Source organism: Macrobrachium rosenbergii, chromosome 49 (genome assembly GCF_040412425.1).
Source record: "Macrobrachium rosenbergii isolate ZJJX-2024 chromosome 49, ASM4041242v1, whole genome shotgun sequence".
NCBI classification, from domain to species: Eukaryota; Metazoa; Arthropoda; class Malacostraca; order Decapoda; family Palaemonidae; genus Macrobrachium; species Macrobrachium rosenbergii.
Genome location: NC_089789.1, coordinates 6854115 through 6872426, shown reverse-complemented (window position 1 = coordinate 6872426; position 18312 = coordinate 6854115). Strand labels below are relative to the sequence as shown.

The 18312-nt window shown below is 39.6% G+C and overlaps 1 protein-coding gene across 1 annotated transcript in view; it reads right to left on the bottom strand.

Moving 5' to 3' along the window:
• Positions 1 to 3149: 3149 nt before the first annotated feature.
• The window catches only part of LOC136832043 (XK-related protein 6-like), a 42073-nt gene continuing 26910 nt past the window's right edge, over positions 3150 to 18312 (bottom strand). Inside the window, exons 7-8 of the mRNA XM_067092555.1 lie at positions 8118 to 8281; positions 3150 to 6464 (exon numbers count right to left, since the gene is read on the bottom strand). Of these exons, the coding sequence (XP_066948656.1) occupies positions 6220 to 6464; positions 8118 to 8281 (409 nt within the window). The 3' untranslated portion in view covers positions 3150 to 6219. The remainder of the gene's footprint in view (positions 6465 to 8117; positions 8282 to 18312) is intronic.

Genomic DNA, 18312 nt, shown 5'->3' with positions numbered 1-18312 from the left:
TACCGAAAAGTACAAGGAATAATTTTACTGGCAGTACGTGGGTAAAAATTATTAAGCAAATACAATACTTTTGTAACTGCTATAACAGATTTCATACATTTTTGTTAGCAGAATGTTAAGATTCTGGATATGGACGGACATTCAGAAAAACCCACTCCAAGCATTATGTTCTCGAGTTTAAAATGTTACATTACTATACCCTGCCACCCACAAGAAAAAAGTTTTAAGTAACTTAATATTATTAAGTAGTTTAACCAGATCAAATAGCTTTTTTAGGTAACACTTAAAAGGTAAATCATGTCCTGACAATGAAGATTGCTATTATATATCTCAGTTAACATTCATGGCCACACACACTGACAACAACCTATAAATTTTACCATAAATCAATTGCAGATACAGCTCTAGTATAGCTAGTACTATGCCATACCTAAAAACCACTAGCAGATTTCATTTTCAATATAATTTGTATTTTATAATTTCTATGTTGTACTCAACTGACAATTTGTCAAAATAATGAACACATTCTAACCCAAAGAAAGGCAAATAACAAACACCAGCTACTGCAGGACAGTCCGTAACAATACACTTCATAAACTAACCTACTTAGACCAATCTGTAAATTGTGACATATCTTCAAGTATAGAAGAACTTTTACCAGACAAACTTTGACACTTACAAAAACAATTTAATGGCACTCAAATTTTATTTAAAGGGGTGTGCTGCTACTAATTTAAAATTGCATGGATTTGTAGTTTATATATATATACTGTATATATATATATATATATACATACATATTGCATATGCATGTTCCCAAGGTAATACAGTACTGCATATATACTAAAATTTTAAGTGAATACGTAGCATGTATAGTTTAACCCCAACTGTAAAACTTGTTTTGCATATGGCATCAAAATGAGTTCAGATACTTCATTCATTTTTTACTTAAAATTCCTATAATATTATAAATAATATCTACCATAAACATTTTAACTTTACACAGCCTAAAAAAGAATATATTAATTTTGGCCACAGTCTACACAAATGCATTTTTAGAGGTGACAAACAGAAATACACTGAGTACAGTACTGTATGAATATTAGTGGAGGAGGTATATATGAATGAAATTATTCATACAGTAACAGTCTGACTTGTTTTTCCTCTGTATGTACTTGGAAAAATCTAAAGCACTAAGGGAAAGATGCAAATATAAAAATCTAAAGCACTAAAGGAAAGCTACAAATGTAATAAAAATGAAGTCCGCAAAACATGTAGCAGTGCTTCTGCACTGACTAGCATGTCTACGCTAGCACACTGCTGAAACTCAGGCTGAATAGATAGTGTGCCAAATTTTCTGGAATGAATGACATAAATTTTTCTGAGAAGCAGGTTAAATGATATTTAACCATGCAACACCATGAAGGAAAGCAGAGCAGATTTTTAAAATATATAAACTGCAAATGGCACATGCATACCTGACAAATGTGCAGCTGAGGGAGAAGGAAGTAGAAAAACATCATTTAAGTGAATCTCAAAAAAAAGGCACACAAACAGTACCTAAAGCTATTGCAAACTATCCTGCAAAACAGCAAGATTTATGAGACTTCTAAAGAGAAGAAAAATCCTGGCAGCACAACCCCCCTCGTCTGCATTACTGTAAAAATACTCAGACTGAACTACAGTATCTCACATGAGAATTCTACCTTATATTTCCTTATGAGATTCAGTTTTTCAATTGATATTCAAAAGATTCAACTATGAAATATACAAGGTCATTTATATGTTTACTTTTTTAATATGTATATTTTAAAGCTAAACATCAAATTTAGTTTCACATTTATAGTTATTATAACAGCAAATGAAAGAAATTGATTCCATGTGACCAGGAGATTGAAATGACCATTTTCACCTATACAATACAGCTGTAATATCTTCCACTATCTATCTTCACAAAAAGTAACATAACCAAACCAGAGCCATGATTCAGTTTTCATGTGGCTAAAACAAAATATCTATTGAAAGAAATATAGAAAAAAAAAAATAAAAGACTATGGGAAAAAGGGACATCACCATCATCATAAACTGCTCTATGCAAGCTTTCCCATTGAAGGCATCAAGATGTAAAATCAGTTCCCTCCTTTGTCCTATTCTCTTTCTGCCAGAACTCCCACCATGTCTAGGTCTTCACACTCCACTTTTTGAAATGATTTCCTGGGTCTTCAAATGGTCTTTGTCCTGCTATTTCTGTATCTTCTGCTTCTCTGACAAAAAGTTCATCTATTCTCATCACATGTCCAAACCATCTCCATCTTTAAGATCTTTTGAACAGCCTCTTGATACTACACCTATCCACCATTCTTCATTCATAATGATAGCATCTTCCTATATACTCCAAAGATACATATCAACATTTATGGTCAGGCCTTTTCAAATTCTCCTAATTTTCCTTGTCAGTTTGTTTCTGCTACACAGAGTAATATATGCATTGTTTACCCATAGGAAATTTTTTCCCTCTCTACCAGTAGGCAAGCCATCTCCCTCCATTTCATCTCTTGATGCTTTCAAAACTCCTGCTTCACAGTCCAGTGTGTCCCCAAGGAAATAGAAATCCTCTACCTCTTCTAAGACCTGCACAACTATTATAACAGGGTTCTCAACTTCCCTTCCTACTCATTTGTTTTTGTAATACATTTTGGACACTGAATTGAAAATCTCTTACTCCATATATATCTTGTAATCTTGAGCACCTCTTGTGTCACCATCTGTTACATTTGGTACACAGCAGAGTTCACCCCTACACCTCTTCAACAACCACCACATGGATATTTTCCTAATTGTACTTCTCCCCTGCTGTCTTTCCTGAGACTATAAGACTGACTTTCAGTCTTCGCTCCCATCCACTCTTCCATCTTTTAATCAGACTCTGCTGTCGGCACCAAGTCATCTCCAAGAGATCCCCTTTTCTCAACTCCTTTGTAGCTTCTTCAATAGCTAAGATAAAAAGTACAGTTCAGTGTCAATCCCTGATGAACACCAACATTACCCTCAAATTCATCAAATAAAACTTCCAGTCTTCACTCTAGATCTAGTGTTATGGTACAGTAATATCACTGGCTTAAGGAGTTTTCTTGTAACATCTATTTTCATTTTCTTGTAACATCTGTTTTCATAAGGTTCACTTAACTATTTGTGTGTTGTCAAAGGCTTTTTGAAGATCCACAAATATGTGGTATAATCTCTTTGTGTGGTACTTTACGAGTACATAATTACCTCTTTATAGGCTTGTTTTTCACCTCTCTCGCATGAAGTCAAACTGACAACTGATTTTAACAGTTTTTCTCAGCATTTCCTAAGCACCTTTCCAATGTTTTCATATCATGCTCCAGAAGTTTTGCTCCTTTATGATTTCTAGATTGCAGTGCATCTTTTCCTGGTATACCAATAGTGTAAGGCTCCTTTCTTACACTTCTAGTCCTGTCTGTTTCAATGAAATTTTTATGGATATGATGGTGATCTGTCACATAAAATCTAAACAGGTAAAATAAGGAGATACTAATACATCCATAAACAGAACAGAAACAGAGAGCCTGTCACGTTTCCATAATACAACATCAAGAACTCTGACTGATGGCTAGTATGGACAAAAATCTGATGACGAACAAGAAGGGCTAAGGGCAGCACTAAGAGCTTGACAGATGGTTGCTGAAAATATGAAGTCACAGATGTATGGTCCTGATCACTATCCACCATCAGATAAATTCTTGTATGACTTAAGAGTCCTGTTTAACAGGTTCTTTACTAAATTTTTCATGCACTACTGCTCTTTTCAGTACTCTTGGCAGAGAATGTTTCCCAACAATTTTTTAACTTTACAAGTCCCATCCTCTGAAAGTATTCCTTCCAATATAAAAATTTTACTAAAGAAAGTTGGCAAGTTGACTGCCTTCATTTATAGCTACCTGAAACAAAGGGCAAAATTACCATTAGAATATGAAAAAATAGCCTCTTCAAATTACACAAAGCTTATTTTACAAGTGTTATTAGGTATTAAAAGAAGAGCAAAAAAGAGATGTAAACATTCTTGAAGCTCTAACATGAAGACAAACCATTGTACAAAAATCTATACAACCTTCCCTGTAGATAATTTTCTGGTAATTATTTACTGATTCTACACATTCAGATGAAAACATATTCCAACCATGATACAAACTTGAAAAACTATTTAACAGACATTTTCCCACAATGGCACCCAAATCCATGGTAACACAGAGCGCAAAATCAGAATGTTATTATATAACCTTTCTGAAAGAAGGAAAAACTTATTTCTTCATTACTGGGTGATTATTCCTACCCTTTTGAATGGTGTACATTTAGACCTTTGTTGTGTAGACAAAGGAGCATTACTTGCAATTACTAAAACCATATTCTGTACAACAGAAGAACTATGCAACAGTAGAGCAACACATTTAAGAGCATAACTCATGGAAGACAATGTTATTTCATGATTTACAGATAATTAAGCTGTCCAACTTTTAAATGACTCTCAATTCGCACAAGTCAAAATTACACTGTATTACGTATTACTATGACTGTACCATACAAAAATATGCCACTTGCCAGCCTTAAGTTCGTCCAATTTTATCATTTTACAATTGAAATTTTGCCTTAAACGGACAAGATAAAGCCACATTAAACTCCCACACACACACACACACACATATAAAGAATACCATAGTCCCTTACCTTCTCAGATCTCGACTTATCTCAATGCTGTTATGGCTTTTTTGCTTGGCTACCTTTGTGGAAGTTACAATTCACTTTAAATTTAAAACAAAAGCTAGCTTAGGCTAGAAACTACAGGCAGTCCCCGGTTATTGGCGGGGTTCCGTTTCTGAGGGCATGATGATAAATTGGCGATTTTCGGCACTTTTTGACGAATTTTCAGGGGTTATCGGCGCCGAAAAGTGCCGATTTTCGGTTATTGGCGCCTCTATTAGGTATATATCAGCGCTAATACCCAATTATCAGCACCGATAAGCGGAAATCAGCTATTTTCGGCGCCGAAAATTGCCAATTTTCGTCGCTAGACAAGCGCCATTAAACCAGGTCGCTGTTAACCGAGCCCGCCGTTAACTGGGGACTGCCTGTAAATGGATTTATTGCTGACTATGGGATACTTTAAATGTTTAAGTCTAAGCTATGCTATAAGGTCTTTGTTACACCTTATTATATTTTGTCTCTTGTCAAAAGACAGACCCTTTAAGCATCTGATAAACTGAGGAGCTACTTTTATGATATTCAATCTAAATCCTTGTTGCACCAAATCCAAATACATTATATAAAATTAAAAATGCATTGCCTAAGTGCATACAGTTGGTGGTTTATGCGTTCACACACAATAAAAAAATAGAAATGTTAACTATTTCTAAAATCATAAGTACCCTGTGTAAATAAGCTACAAATATTTTATACTAAACACAGAAAAATGTTTTGCATTTAGCTAAAGCTACATTTTATTCTCAAAATTCTTGACTTTTTGAGTTACGATCAACATAACAAATTTTAAGCTTGTGCTCAAACAAAACCACAATCAAGAGAATCTTGAGCCTAAGTTTCAGTTACCAAAATTTTCAAAATGAGACAATGAAAAATCCATCATCAACTTTACATGATTTAAATTAGGACATGGAAATACAATGGCCATAGTCAAAGTTCTCTTTTCTGAAATTTTAATGGATACCAATTCCAAAAAAATCTTGAAGACTGACAAATAACAAGTGAAATTAAGAAATTCTACTTTCCCTACAAAAACTGAAACCTGGTTAAGAGAGGAAATAACTCAATATAAATAACTCAATATTTCCCATGGAGCCACCTAAGCATTTCATTGTTTTCCTCTTAATTTAGAATTTAAGGAGTTCTTTGTATGGCTGTAGTATTTCCACAGATTTGGTGAATGTGACCAGTAGATTTCATACATTATTAACTACATAAATGCCTAAATTCAAGAACAATGAATTCTTCCCCTCCAACTTCATCCTAAAATTAATAATGTACACGAGACCAACCAAATGCATTGAACACTGACTTTGGAATAACCTTCCAAGCACCAAACTAATTTCAACCTTCTCCTGCTAGAAGACTGTACATTTATAAGGCACTAGCACAGATAATGAGATTAATTCCTCTCTTGTATTTATTATGACTTTAAATTACTCACAAACTTGCTTCTACCACCTGGGTCTTGTTGCTCTCTATCAAATCAACTTTAAGCTGAGGTTCTGAATCTATACAGGCAACAGGAGAGAGGGGATGATGAGGAACAGATCCTTCTGCATCAGCAGAAAGTGGTGGCTTCCTTCTGTTCTGAGTAATGCGAGGTCGAGTTGGATGGAAGAAAGAATAATATGCCACCATCAAGACCATACCCAAGAAAAATGACACAAAGTGGAACACTGCACCTGTCAAAATTACAAAGAATTAAAATATTGAATGTAATTCAATCCCCTATGAGTAAGACGAAACTTAATTTGTAATTAGTGATAAACAAGGAAGAAGTATCTCAACTAGAAGAAACAGATCCCCATAGAATATCGTCAAACTTAAACATCTGAAATGATTATACTGTAGAAACTAGAAGGTACTCAAGTGTCAGAAAATTTATCTTGAAAACCCTGTTTTTAATAAGCACTAAAAATCATATGGTAACTGTATATTGGTGTATATTGCGTGAATATGATAAAACTAATCGACAGATAAAAATGTGTTTCACAGAAATATTTGTCTAAATTGAAACTAATCAACAGAGGAACATGCATTTCACACAAATATTTGTCTAAATTACTCACCCAAAAATTCCATACAAGGAACTATATGACTAAGGTTTGATAAACATACTGTGTTCATTTTATAAACAGAATTAGTGTAAAAACTTCTTCACAGACATGAATACTGTAGTAATACTGGAAAATGGCCACTGCTGGAGAGTTCAACATATATACCCATACCAAACCTGTCTATAGTTCCAGAACACAAGAAAGTCAACTGACGGCAATGTTCCATGCATTATGTCCCTTTCATATTTGAGGTCCATTACTATCTTCTGAGAGGCAATTCATCATAACTGTTTGTCAGGTTTTCATTTTATAAAGTTATAATGGCCTGTTATCATCTAGTCTTATTTCTATATAACTAGCATGCATTAAAGTCACCAAGTAATAGTAAAGGTTGCCGTAATAAGGGTATATTTTATAAGCTATATGGGTTATTAAAGTTTTGTTGGTTACATACATTACAAATAGTTAAGAGGGCAGTGAATGGAACATGTAATGTTATGGCAGAATCAAGGAAAGAGTGTAATTTTTAATCTGTTTATTATACAGCCTAATGAGCTGGAGACAAACATATGGGATTAGGCTATATTACAGTAACATTCTTTGGAGTTCATGTAAACATATTCTAATTTGAAATAAGTTTACATTCCACAGGGAAATATCAGGATCGAACATTGAAGTAAAGGTTCTTAATTCCTTGGTGATTAACTAAATGAATTTACTGTGTACATTAAGTGAAATAAAGGCATTTAATTACTAATACAGTAGTCTGAATCCTCAGATCAAAACTTTACCTGTTTGTCTGATGAAGAGACAAACCATTGACGTTAATTTTGGCCCCCAATTTACTTTTCTCTCTTTTTGTTCCATAATAAAGTCACCACACAGAAGCTACTTTTGTACAGGATAACTTGAATACTTTTGTACAGGATAATTTGAAAACTAAGTACAAAAATATTTATCCAACACAGAGGGAAATGGGGTTGTGCTTGATAAATTCTAACTAGGAGTGTCGTATGACAACATGCAGGATTCAGGGATCACTGCAGGTCACTCTCGATCCGGACATCATCTGTTACGGGTAGCTCAAGGGACAAGAACCCATGCTGGCATACAGCCAGCATAATCTTCAACACATGTACATAAAACTTAGATACATAAAAGTTCTGAAAAACTATCAAAATCAGTTAAGCACTTAACCGCCCCCACTCCTGCCCCACCAAAAAAAAAAAAAAAAAATATTACTCTGCAAGATAAAAGTACTTGATACTCTAAACTTACCTGGAATATAATACCAGAGGTCCGGATTTGCATAAATAAGCCACAGGGCGACCATAATCACATTTTCAAATTCACATATAATATAATAGGCTATGTATTTATATTTTGTAGGCTCCTCCTTTTCATTAATAAAGCTGAAGATGTACACAGCAGCCAACACAAAACTGGAAGTAAAAATAAAGTATGCAATCATTCAGCTACAATACAAAGTTAGCATAGGTTATACTTCTTTGTAAATTTACTGTACATTTTTTACAAAATGTTTGCACGCATCTGCAGTCAAAATGAACAATAAACGATTAACTTTCTAGTTAATATAACCTGTAATATTACAAACTATTCCTTACATTAATTACCACAGATTACCATAGAAAAGGCTTCATGAAGCATAACCTAACCTCCCCTTATGGGGGCTAACCATTATGACACACTCAAGGTTCTTTCAGTCCAAGCTCCCTATACGGGATACTAAAGGTTCCTTGCAACAATCCTCTGATCCCACCTACATTGCTTTCTGCCTTTCAAGTTCAAATCATTCCCTTTTCTCTCTAACTCCTGGTGTGTCCAACATCTTTAGCTTCCCCTTGCTCCAATTTACATCTTTCATTCAAGAAAAAAATCCTTCAAGCAAGCTCTATGAGAGGCTAGAGATATGACTCAGTTGTCTCATAATACTGTAGATAATTTATGACATGCAATCTGTTAAACTGACATTAAACCTCAACCTATTACTGCACCTCTTTCAATGATGGATTGTGGCATTCTCCAAAACATCTTCAAAAATTGCCTAAAATTTCTGTAAGCGCACTTGCGGGTATAAATATGGCATAATTGTACCCCTGGCTTCATTCACCTTTTGATAAATGGTAGAAAGTACTACCAAAATGTCAAGGAATAAATGAACTTTGGGCAGCTGTTATATAACTTACCTGCTGCTACAAAGAAATCCATTCGAGAGACTGAGAAACTGCAATACAAACTCAGCAGCAACCAGATGACCACTATGTTTAATGAAGTTTGCTTAAGAGGCAGCCTTCTTTGTTCCCCCTTCCCCAAAAATAATAATAATGATAATAATTATTTTTATCATTATTATTATTCTAAAATATACGGCTTGATGAAAACTATCTGTGGCTGTCAATTACTCAACATAGTATATAAAGCTCTTAGCAAGACTTTTTTTTTAAAGAGAGGGGAAATCAAAGCCAAAGGACAGTAGAACTTCAACTCTGAAAAAATAAAGCTCTCTCACTACATGTAGGACTCACTCCTCCTAGAGAGAAAAACTGCTTACAGGTGTATATTTCTGTATGCAACTATACCTCTTTTTACCAGTACAGGAACAGATTTATATATGCATATAAATATATAAGTACCTATAAATACAAACTGTATTTCTGACACTGGAGATTTCTAGATGTATTAACAGTTCAATGGAAATTCCCTGCTTACAGAAATGAGTGACTGTTTAGGAAGTACAGCTGACACTGAGAATTAGCAAATTATTAGGACCAGGACATTTAATCTCTGCCACCCAGACCTCGTCATTGACAACCTTTCTTTAACTAGATGTTCATGAAACTCATTTAGTTTTTGGTGTTATTCTTGCAACAAATTCACTTTTGAGAAACATACAGTCCACCTCTTCAAAAGAAACAAAAATTTTTAGCACACTGAAATATTCTTCCAAGATTTCTCAATACCTGTCTATCCTGAGGACATGTATTTACTCTTTTATTCTGCTGTGTTTTGAATATTCATTGTCTAATAAAGGCCCTCATCTTAAAATGGATAAAAAACTATCTCAGTTAAAGTAATTGCATATCTTATTAATAATCCCTGACACCTTTTGTTGGATTATATTGTTGTGAGCACTTCAAACTTCTGATCGTCCTGTGAATTCAGATCTTCCCTGGCTACAATATCCACCATACATTGTAGTGCTATACTCACAATAGTGCGTTACCAACTTACGGCAACATCGACTCACATCAGATTCGATCTTATGGCGCTGATGTTGCATCATGTTACGGCGCCATAAGCACCACTGACGGTGCTAACGGCAAGAATAGGGATCAAGTTAACAGTGCTGAAATTTGATGCGACATCAAGTTACGGCGCCATAAGCACCATCAAAGTGCACATAATGGCAAAATACCGGCTTACGGCGGAAATCAACTTGCAGCGCGGCACTGGAATGGGTTCCCTGCCATAAGTCGAAGACCTACTTTGCTCACAGCGTGGTCAAATTATGGAATGATCTAGTTGGAAGTTTAAGCTAGGTGCAAATGCATTTTAATTCAGCAAGTTCACATGCATCTCATTTCACAGTCTGTTTTACCCAATCTGCCTTTTCTTCACTGGGCATACTCTTTTGTTAGCAGAATATGATTCCTCCTTGCCACAATTCAACTCAGATATATAGAACTCATTCCTATTCCTCTCATCCAGGTAAATCTTAACCCTTAAACGATTAATGGACGTACCATACGTCGACTAAAATTGTCTGTCGAATGTCAAATGGACGTAGCATACGTCGACTGAAAATGGTTTTTTAAATATTCATGAAAAATAATTATAGGCCTAGTTTATGGAAGGTTTCAAATCACGCCTTGAGGGATGCTGGGAGTTTACGGATCAAGCTGTTGTTTTGTTTCTAAGCGTCACCCAGACGCACATGCACGAATTCCCTCCTTCTCGCACCAGAGAGCGATTTTTTTACGCAAACGTGTTTTGCAGAACTTTGGCGAGTGTTTGCGTATTCGTGCTGCAACAGGATGTTTGCAGAGATGTCACAAAGCCGTCAGGACCGTGAAAGGCGCATACTGCCTGCCGGTAGTGAGCGTGTGAGACGGGTTTTAGACTGGGATGCTGGAGAAGGACCCAGCAACCAAAGTGACCCAGCTTCTCAGCGCCGTGTTGTTCGCCCACGTGTGACCGAATCCGACCCAGGACCACATCCCGTGCCTTTTACGACCCCTAGAAAGCATCGGGGTGTCCTGAGGGGTATCCGAAAACATTTGGGAGGCCTCCAACAAAAGGACATAGATGAATACTTGTCGGAGCTCGATCGAGAGCAGGTGGGAAGTCCTGATTTCGGTGGCAGCTGGTCATCCAGCGATGAGGACATCACGCCTGATGTCGGTGATGACAAGTATTTGCCCCCAATGTCCGTAGGGTAGCACTTTGCAGGTTCGAGGAGTGTAACCGTAAGTACCACACTGCGGTTATATACTGGAGTGCGCCTACCCGAGCGACACCGGAGGGCGCAGCGAGCCGCCAAAGTGCGGCCCATCAGCAGTAAGGGCGCGCGTCTCCCTCCTCCGCTTGTGCCTTGTCATGTCGGGAGGAAAAAAATGCAAGACTCTTCAATGGAGGAGGGAGAAAACAAGAACAGAATGAAGAGTCAGGATTACGAGTGAGTATTCTGCATTGAATTTATTTTTAGTTTTATATTTATTACAAGTTTTTATATATCTGTATTCATTGGTGTTTTGTATATTATTTCTGTTTATGCAAAAACATAGTTTTTCACAACCATTCCTTTTAGTTATGTATTCGTAGCAAAGTAAAAACAATATATATATATATATATATATATATATATATATATATATATATATATATATATATATATATATATATATATATATATATATATATATATGTATATGTATATATATATGTATATGTATATATGTATATATGTATATATGTATATATATATATATATATATATATATATATATATATATATATATATATATATATATATATATATATATATATATATATATGTACATATATATATATATATATATATATATATATATATATATATATATATATATATATATATATATATAAATATATATATATTTTTACGTTTTCCGTGGTTTTAGTTTGAAATATGCTCTGTGAGACAGGTAGCAACAATTTAAGTTAATTTAGCCTTGTGATTCTGACTTGTGGGTAATGGAAAACGTAAAAAGAGGAAAACAAAGGAGAATTTCATATGAGCTTAGGGCTCTTGTTACTGAGGGAAATATTACGTAAAACACGTGGGCACATTTAAAGTAGTGTATTTACATAAATGACATTAGTACGGGAAAGAGGAACTCAAGTAGATTGAATGAAACTGGGAATCCCAGCCACAGTCGAGAAGCTTCCACGATAGGATCCCTCTGAAATGAGAGATATGCACATTATACGCCAGTAATGAAAATAGACAAAAGAATAATGAATTGAAGCTGCACTGAGGGTGCCAAAGGAGTAATAAAGAATTAATACTGCCGATGCAAGAGGCGCACGGACATTAGACAAGGGAGATTTCTGGCTTTCTTTAAGAAAATATTACGAGACAAAAGCGTGACTGAAATGGGGCTCTTCCAGGGCACTTTACCTTAGCAGATTTTCCGAGGGCGTGAGAAGGCGGTCCGTGGATGACTTGCGATTTCCGAGGACGAGTTTCTTCCACGTGGTGAGATGCAAGGGCTTCCGTAAAGGGGCAAGGCGATGGGGACTCCTCAAACTCCAAGCAATGGCGTGTGGGCTCGAGGAATACGGTTGAAGGGCACGAGGAGAAGTATACTTTGGGAAGGGCCACGTGGGTTAGGGATGCAAGGGCATCGATGGGGCCAGGTGTTGAGGACGTCTTCACAAGTTCACTCCATATCTTCCAGCCCGCGTGTGTGTGTCGAGACCTCTGGGCTTTTGCCTTTTATCCCCTCCTATGGGACAGGGGGCGTCCATCACAGATGCTTTGACTCATTGCACCTGCTGCCCGCAGGGGAGGTTTTGGCCTGTAGGAGAAACGCCCAAGCCAGATTACTTTTGCCTCGAAGGAAAGATCTTTATCAAAAATGGGAGCGCCTTTAATCTTTTAAACCCTTGGTTTTAAGTCGATAGACAGATGGTCTATCGATCGGCCGGCTGGCAGTAAATGAAACACAACAACAACAAAGGAGGGGGGGGGGAGGCAATTTGGTTAGCGAATTCTTGCTAATCATAATACCTCCCCATACAAGATGATGTACATACCTCCTTGGGTGTGTACATCGATATTCAAGAATGAGCGGCAAATGCTTTACGTTACTCTACATTCTGCCTTGCAATGAACTTTACTCCTAAGGGTTTTGTGAAGCTTGGTTACTTTTTAATAACACATTGGGACAATTTTCGTTAACAGAACGCAAAGTGGTTTAAACACTTGCAAAAGAATAATTACTTTAGATTTGGTTACCCACTGTAACTTTATAAAGTGACTCGAACAATTGTGAATTAACTAAGATTATAGGACCACGCATATGAGGCTATGGCCAACAAATGAAAAGAAATGGTTATTGTTCAAGAATTAAAATACACGGTTACTTAATTTTAGATAAAATGCATGCGGTTAGTACAATCTGCCTTGAAGAGGCTGTGTAAATAGAAAACAGCGTTTATTTTTGTAAATGACATCCCCTTTTACACGATACTGTAATGACTATACATATTCGCATTGATAATTTATCTTCGTTTTAACGCACTTTGGCTCAGCTATCGTTCAACGCGAGCTGAGGGATGACCCACATAATCGGAATTTGACAGTCGGGTGCGGGCGTAGAGTATTCAGCGAGGTTTTAATTAGCTAACCTTAAACCACGCTTAATTTTATGCGTCTACTGCCAACTCAATGTTATGACGGGCGAGCAGACAAAAGATGTGGGGTAGGACAAACAGCGATCTTGGAAGGAATGGAAGGGGAAAAGGGATAATAATAACAAAAAAGGATAATTACCAAGACGTTACGAATGAAAACTTGACCAAGATATGAAAGGCGGACACGTCCCTCAGAGCTTACAAAAGGGGCATTTAAATCACAAGGGCAAGAGTTTATGACTCGCGATTCATTAAAATAAAGATAACTAAATGACTAAAAGAAAGTAAATGATATTGGCAGAAGAGCTAAGGGAAAAGAGTGAGGGTTTTATTGTGTTAGGCGGAATTTATCGTCCCTTTGCCTATAAATTACGGCCCGGACTATCACTTCAGTCCCAGGGCGAGGAAAGTGCACCAAGGGCGCGACTCCTTCAGGAGGGGCTGACACGCACGCCCGGTGCCAAGGTATGGGCGCAAGGGCGTGCCACTTCTCACTCTGTTATTCTTAATGATTTATACATTGTGTGGGGAATGGTATCCCGTATTTAATTGCCTCTTGTGGGGATAATTTAAGGAAGATTAAATAGAAGGTGATAAGAGATAGAAGTTCCTGAGGAACGGAGGAAGATAGAGGAGGGCCTGACATCCCCTTCTGGATTAGGGGTGCCAAGACCTTCGAAAGATGAAATGGTGGCACAGGTGCCATGGGGAGCTCTAGAGCTCTTTGTAAACTACCTGGAAATTCCCACGCCGTGGTAATTTCGCCTCGAGCCTTTCTTAATGGGACAGTCGTCCTCGGCCGGGGAAGCGGAGGGCCCGCGATCGAGGGCGGCACGGAGTACCACCTGGGCCTGCTTGATCGACAGCTGACGAGGAGTGTTCCGTCGCGGGTTCTACCATGATCCGTCATGCTCTTGTAGTTCATCGCCAAGTGAGATATGGCAGAATCCTGACTTGCAATTGCGCCGGCGACGGACTGAGGCAGAGAGGAGGCGGTCGGGGTGGCGTGAGCGCTCGCAGGTATCGATGACCAGCTCAGGCACGGGTTGCGCAGGCCGCACCTGCAGGTGAGCTTCCGCGGTGGTCGGGAGGAACCGTCTCTCTGACCGACGCGGTAGCGGTGCCAGGCCGGGGGAGAGAGAGGGGTCCTGAGTTGATCCCGTGGAATGGAGATCGGCGTAGCGCTCTGGCGCTGGCACAGGGGCAGAGTCAGGCGCTATCAGAGGGTTTCTTGGGCTCGTCGGTCAGGACGACGAAGCTTGGCCCTGCTCGGGCATGCAGGTGGCACCGCAGGAATTTGGCATCTCCTGAAGGGAGATCTGATTGGGGCCCTGGCACTGGCACTGAGGCAGGGCCGGGCACTGGAATCGGATCGAACCGATCGAGGGGGCCACTGTACATCGTACTCAGGTGGCACTGGTGGGGACTGCACGCCTCCTGGTACCCAGGGGCGCCAGTCTTGACTGAGGGAGAAGCGGGGAGGATTACGCGCTCATGAATGATTCGGGAATGGGGACCCCTAGATTGTCGTGGATTTCGGTGGGGACTGAAAGTCCTGTCCCAGGATGACGTCATAGCCTCCGGGAGATGGCTTGCTACTGCAAGATTGCAAATTTTGATTGGTGAGGTCTTGTGACTCTCAATTGGACCGTAGGGGAGTATCATTTTAAATTGATTTATTCCCTCGATCGTGACGGCAGTTTTCGTCTATTGACGATAGTCCGCAGGGGAACTCTGTCCCTTCGGATGAGGGAGATTTGTGCGCCGAGTCCTCGAATGCAGTGACTCGTGCGCGCAGGCTGGCTACCTCGTGGAGGGGCCACGTATACAGGCCCTTCGGCGGAGGGCCTAATGACTTGGGATCTGTGACGCCAAGGCGACGGTGGGAGTAGTTGATTTATTATTGCGTGGGCATTTTGCCCATGCGGGAGAATGGCCATAAACCTTGCACGCCGTGCAAAGGTCTGGCTAAAGTCTTTCCGCGCTGCCCCTGTGGAGGGCGAGGCGCAGTTATTTGTCGGTTTTCCGGGAGAGAGAGGAGCCGGTTTCTTGTTCCGGCACTGTTCGGAGGAATGCCCTTTTCTTGCAATAATGGCAAGTTAGGGGCTTGCCCGAAAGTTCCCATTTTTTGTGGGAATTTGAACCTCCGAGGAGGGACGGGGATTTATCTTCCGCCCATGGATCCTTCTTGAGGGTGGTGGGTTTCCCACATATTCTGCTATTCGCAACACTCGGTGAGTGTTGCTGGGGCTTTTTCCACTATATGAGTGGCGAGGGCAGGAGGGGCGAGCGCAGGAAATGCTCGACTTAAACCGCCGAGTACCTCGGCGGTGTTAGTGGCTCCTTCGAATCGAGCCATTTTGTCAACGCCGCTCCAATGGTACGCCTAATCGACCAAGTCTGGCCTGCTTCTCTGGGCTGCTCTCCAACGTCTCCTCCACCGCTCAGTAATCTCGCACGCCAGAATGCTTGGCGACGGCTTCCCAGTTTCCCCGATCGTCTGCATGGAAGGGCGTAGGCAACGAGGGCCTTTCCGCCCAGGAATTTAGTGAGAACAAGGGAGAGTTTTGGGGAGAGATCGCAGCACTCCAGGACTCGCTCGCCCTTTCAAGCCATACTTCAGGCTCGGACTCCGTCCATTTTGGCATGAACGAGTGAGCTTGGCTGAGGGCACTCATTCCCGCGGCAGGGGCGGGGTGGCGTGCTGTCGTTCTAGCACCTGGAGCTCATGGGCGCGTTCTCTCTCTCTCCTCACGTTCTCTCTCCCTCTGCACGTTCTTTATCCTCCCGTTGTTCTTGGGCAATTGTTCCCTCTCTCTCTGCACGTTCTTTTCCTTCTCCTGCTCTTGAGCGATCTGCTCTCTCTCTCCTCTCGTTGTTCTTGGGCAATCGTTCCCTCTCTCTCTCTGCACGTTCTTTATCCTTCTCCTGCTCTTGAGCGATTCTGTTCTCTCTCCTCTCGTTGTTCTTGGGCAATTCGTTTCCCTCTCTCTCTGCACGTTCTTTATCCTTCTCCTGCTCTTGGGCAATTCTTGCCCTCTCTCTCTCCCTCTCTTCACGTTCTCTTGCTCTCTCAGCCTTGGCATCGTCCACTCGCTCTTGAACCCATGCTCTCAGATCTTGCCCCGATAGTCCCATGTCCTTCCCAGCGGACATGTAATTTGAAATCCTCGTTTTGTTGGGCTCTGGTATTAGCCATTTTGAAATAATGGTTATATGATATGTCTGAAAAGACTCAGGTTGTCTGAAAAGACTCAATTGCAGGAATCTGAAACACTCAATTGTTCAGACTGCAGGTTAGTAAGTCTGAGGAGACTTTTTGTTAAAATTGGATGTGTCTTGGAAAGACGTGGTTGTTCTTGCGGATTTAATAATGCGTCTCGGAAGACGGGTTGGATTGTGAAGTTAAGGAGTTGTTCTAACGAACTAGACTGATCAGTCCCGTAAGGGCTTAGATGTGTGTGAACTACACTATATAATGTCTCAAAAAGGACTTGATTTTGGGTTCCATGAGGAATGAGAAATTCTCGCCACGTGCGACGTAGAGAATTTTTGTATGAGTCTCTGAGGACTGGAATTTGGAGAAATTCTCGCCACGTCGACGTAGAATTTTAGGAGTCTCTGAGGACTGAATTTGGAGAAATTCTCGCCACGTCATGACGTAGAATTGTAGGAGTCTCTAAGGACTGGAATTTGAGAAATTCTCGCCACGTGCGACGAGAATTTTAGGAGTCTCTGAGGACTGGAATTTGGAGAAATTCTCGCCACGTCATGCATTAGAATTTTAGGAGTCACTTAGGACTTGGAATTACGATTCGTCCCTTTAGGACTTAGAAATTACTAACGGAAACCCAAAGAGAAAATGTATGCTGGGAGATGAATGGGGAAAAAAAAAATGCTACACACGCGGGCATGGGCGGGGGTGGGGGTGCAGGTCGTTTGGCCAACACCGGAGGTATTTTTAGATTCTGGGTGAATGAACCCGTATATTTATATACCGTCTGGGATTCGGGAATTTCCCAGTCGCCTGAGAGGATAACAGTACAACGGCCTAGTAATTTCCCTATAAGCGGAGTTTAAATTTCGCTTTCCTAACACCTAACTCGAATTCTAACTACACTGAGAGAATTTTCAGCAATGCAAGCTGACTTCTGTCAGTGTCCCACGTGGGAATTTTATTCGCGCCTAAATAACAGTTCGCTAATTCGAAATGCAAAAAGTAAAATTTATCACAGAGGAATTTCTTTCGCACTATTCCTCGAAGCAAGAATATGGCAAGGATTTTAACACAGAGGAATTTTGCACTATTCCTCGAAGCAAAGGATGGTTAGCACTGGTTATTTCCTAACTACCTATCCTGAAAGGCATGCATTAACGAATCTAATACGGCAGTTCTTTTCTCTCAGTGAATACATGCGTCCTATTTCTAATTCCTAGGAACAGTCACGATTGTAAAAAGGTTTTGCTAAGATTAACACATTACTTACGTGGAATTTTCTGGATCTGTGTGCTGGTTTTACACAAAAGGTTCAGAATTGTCTCGTACCCAGCTTAG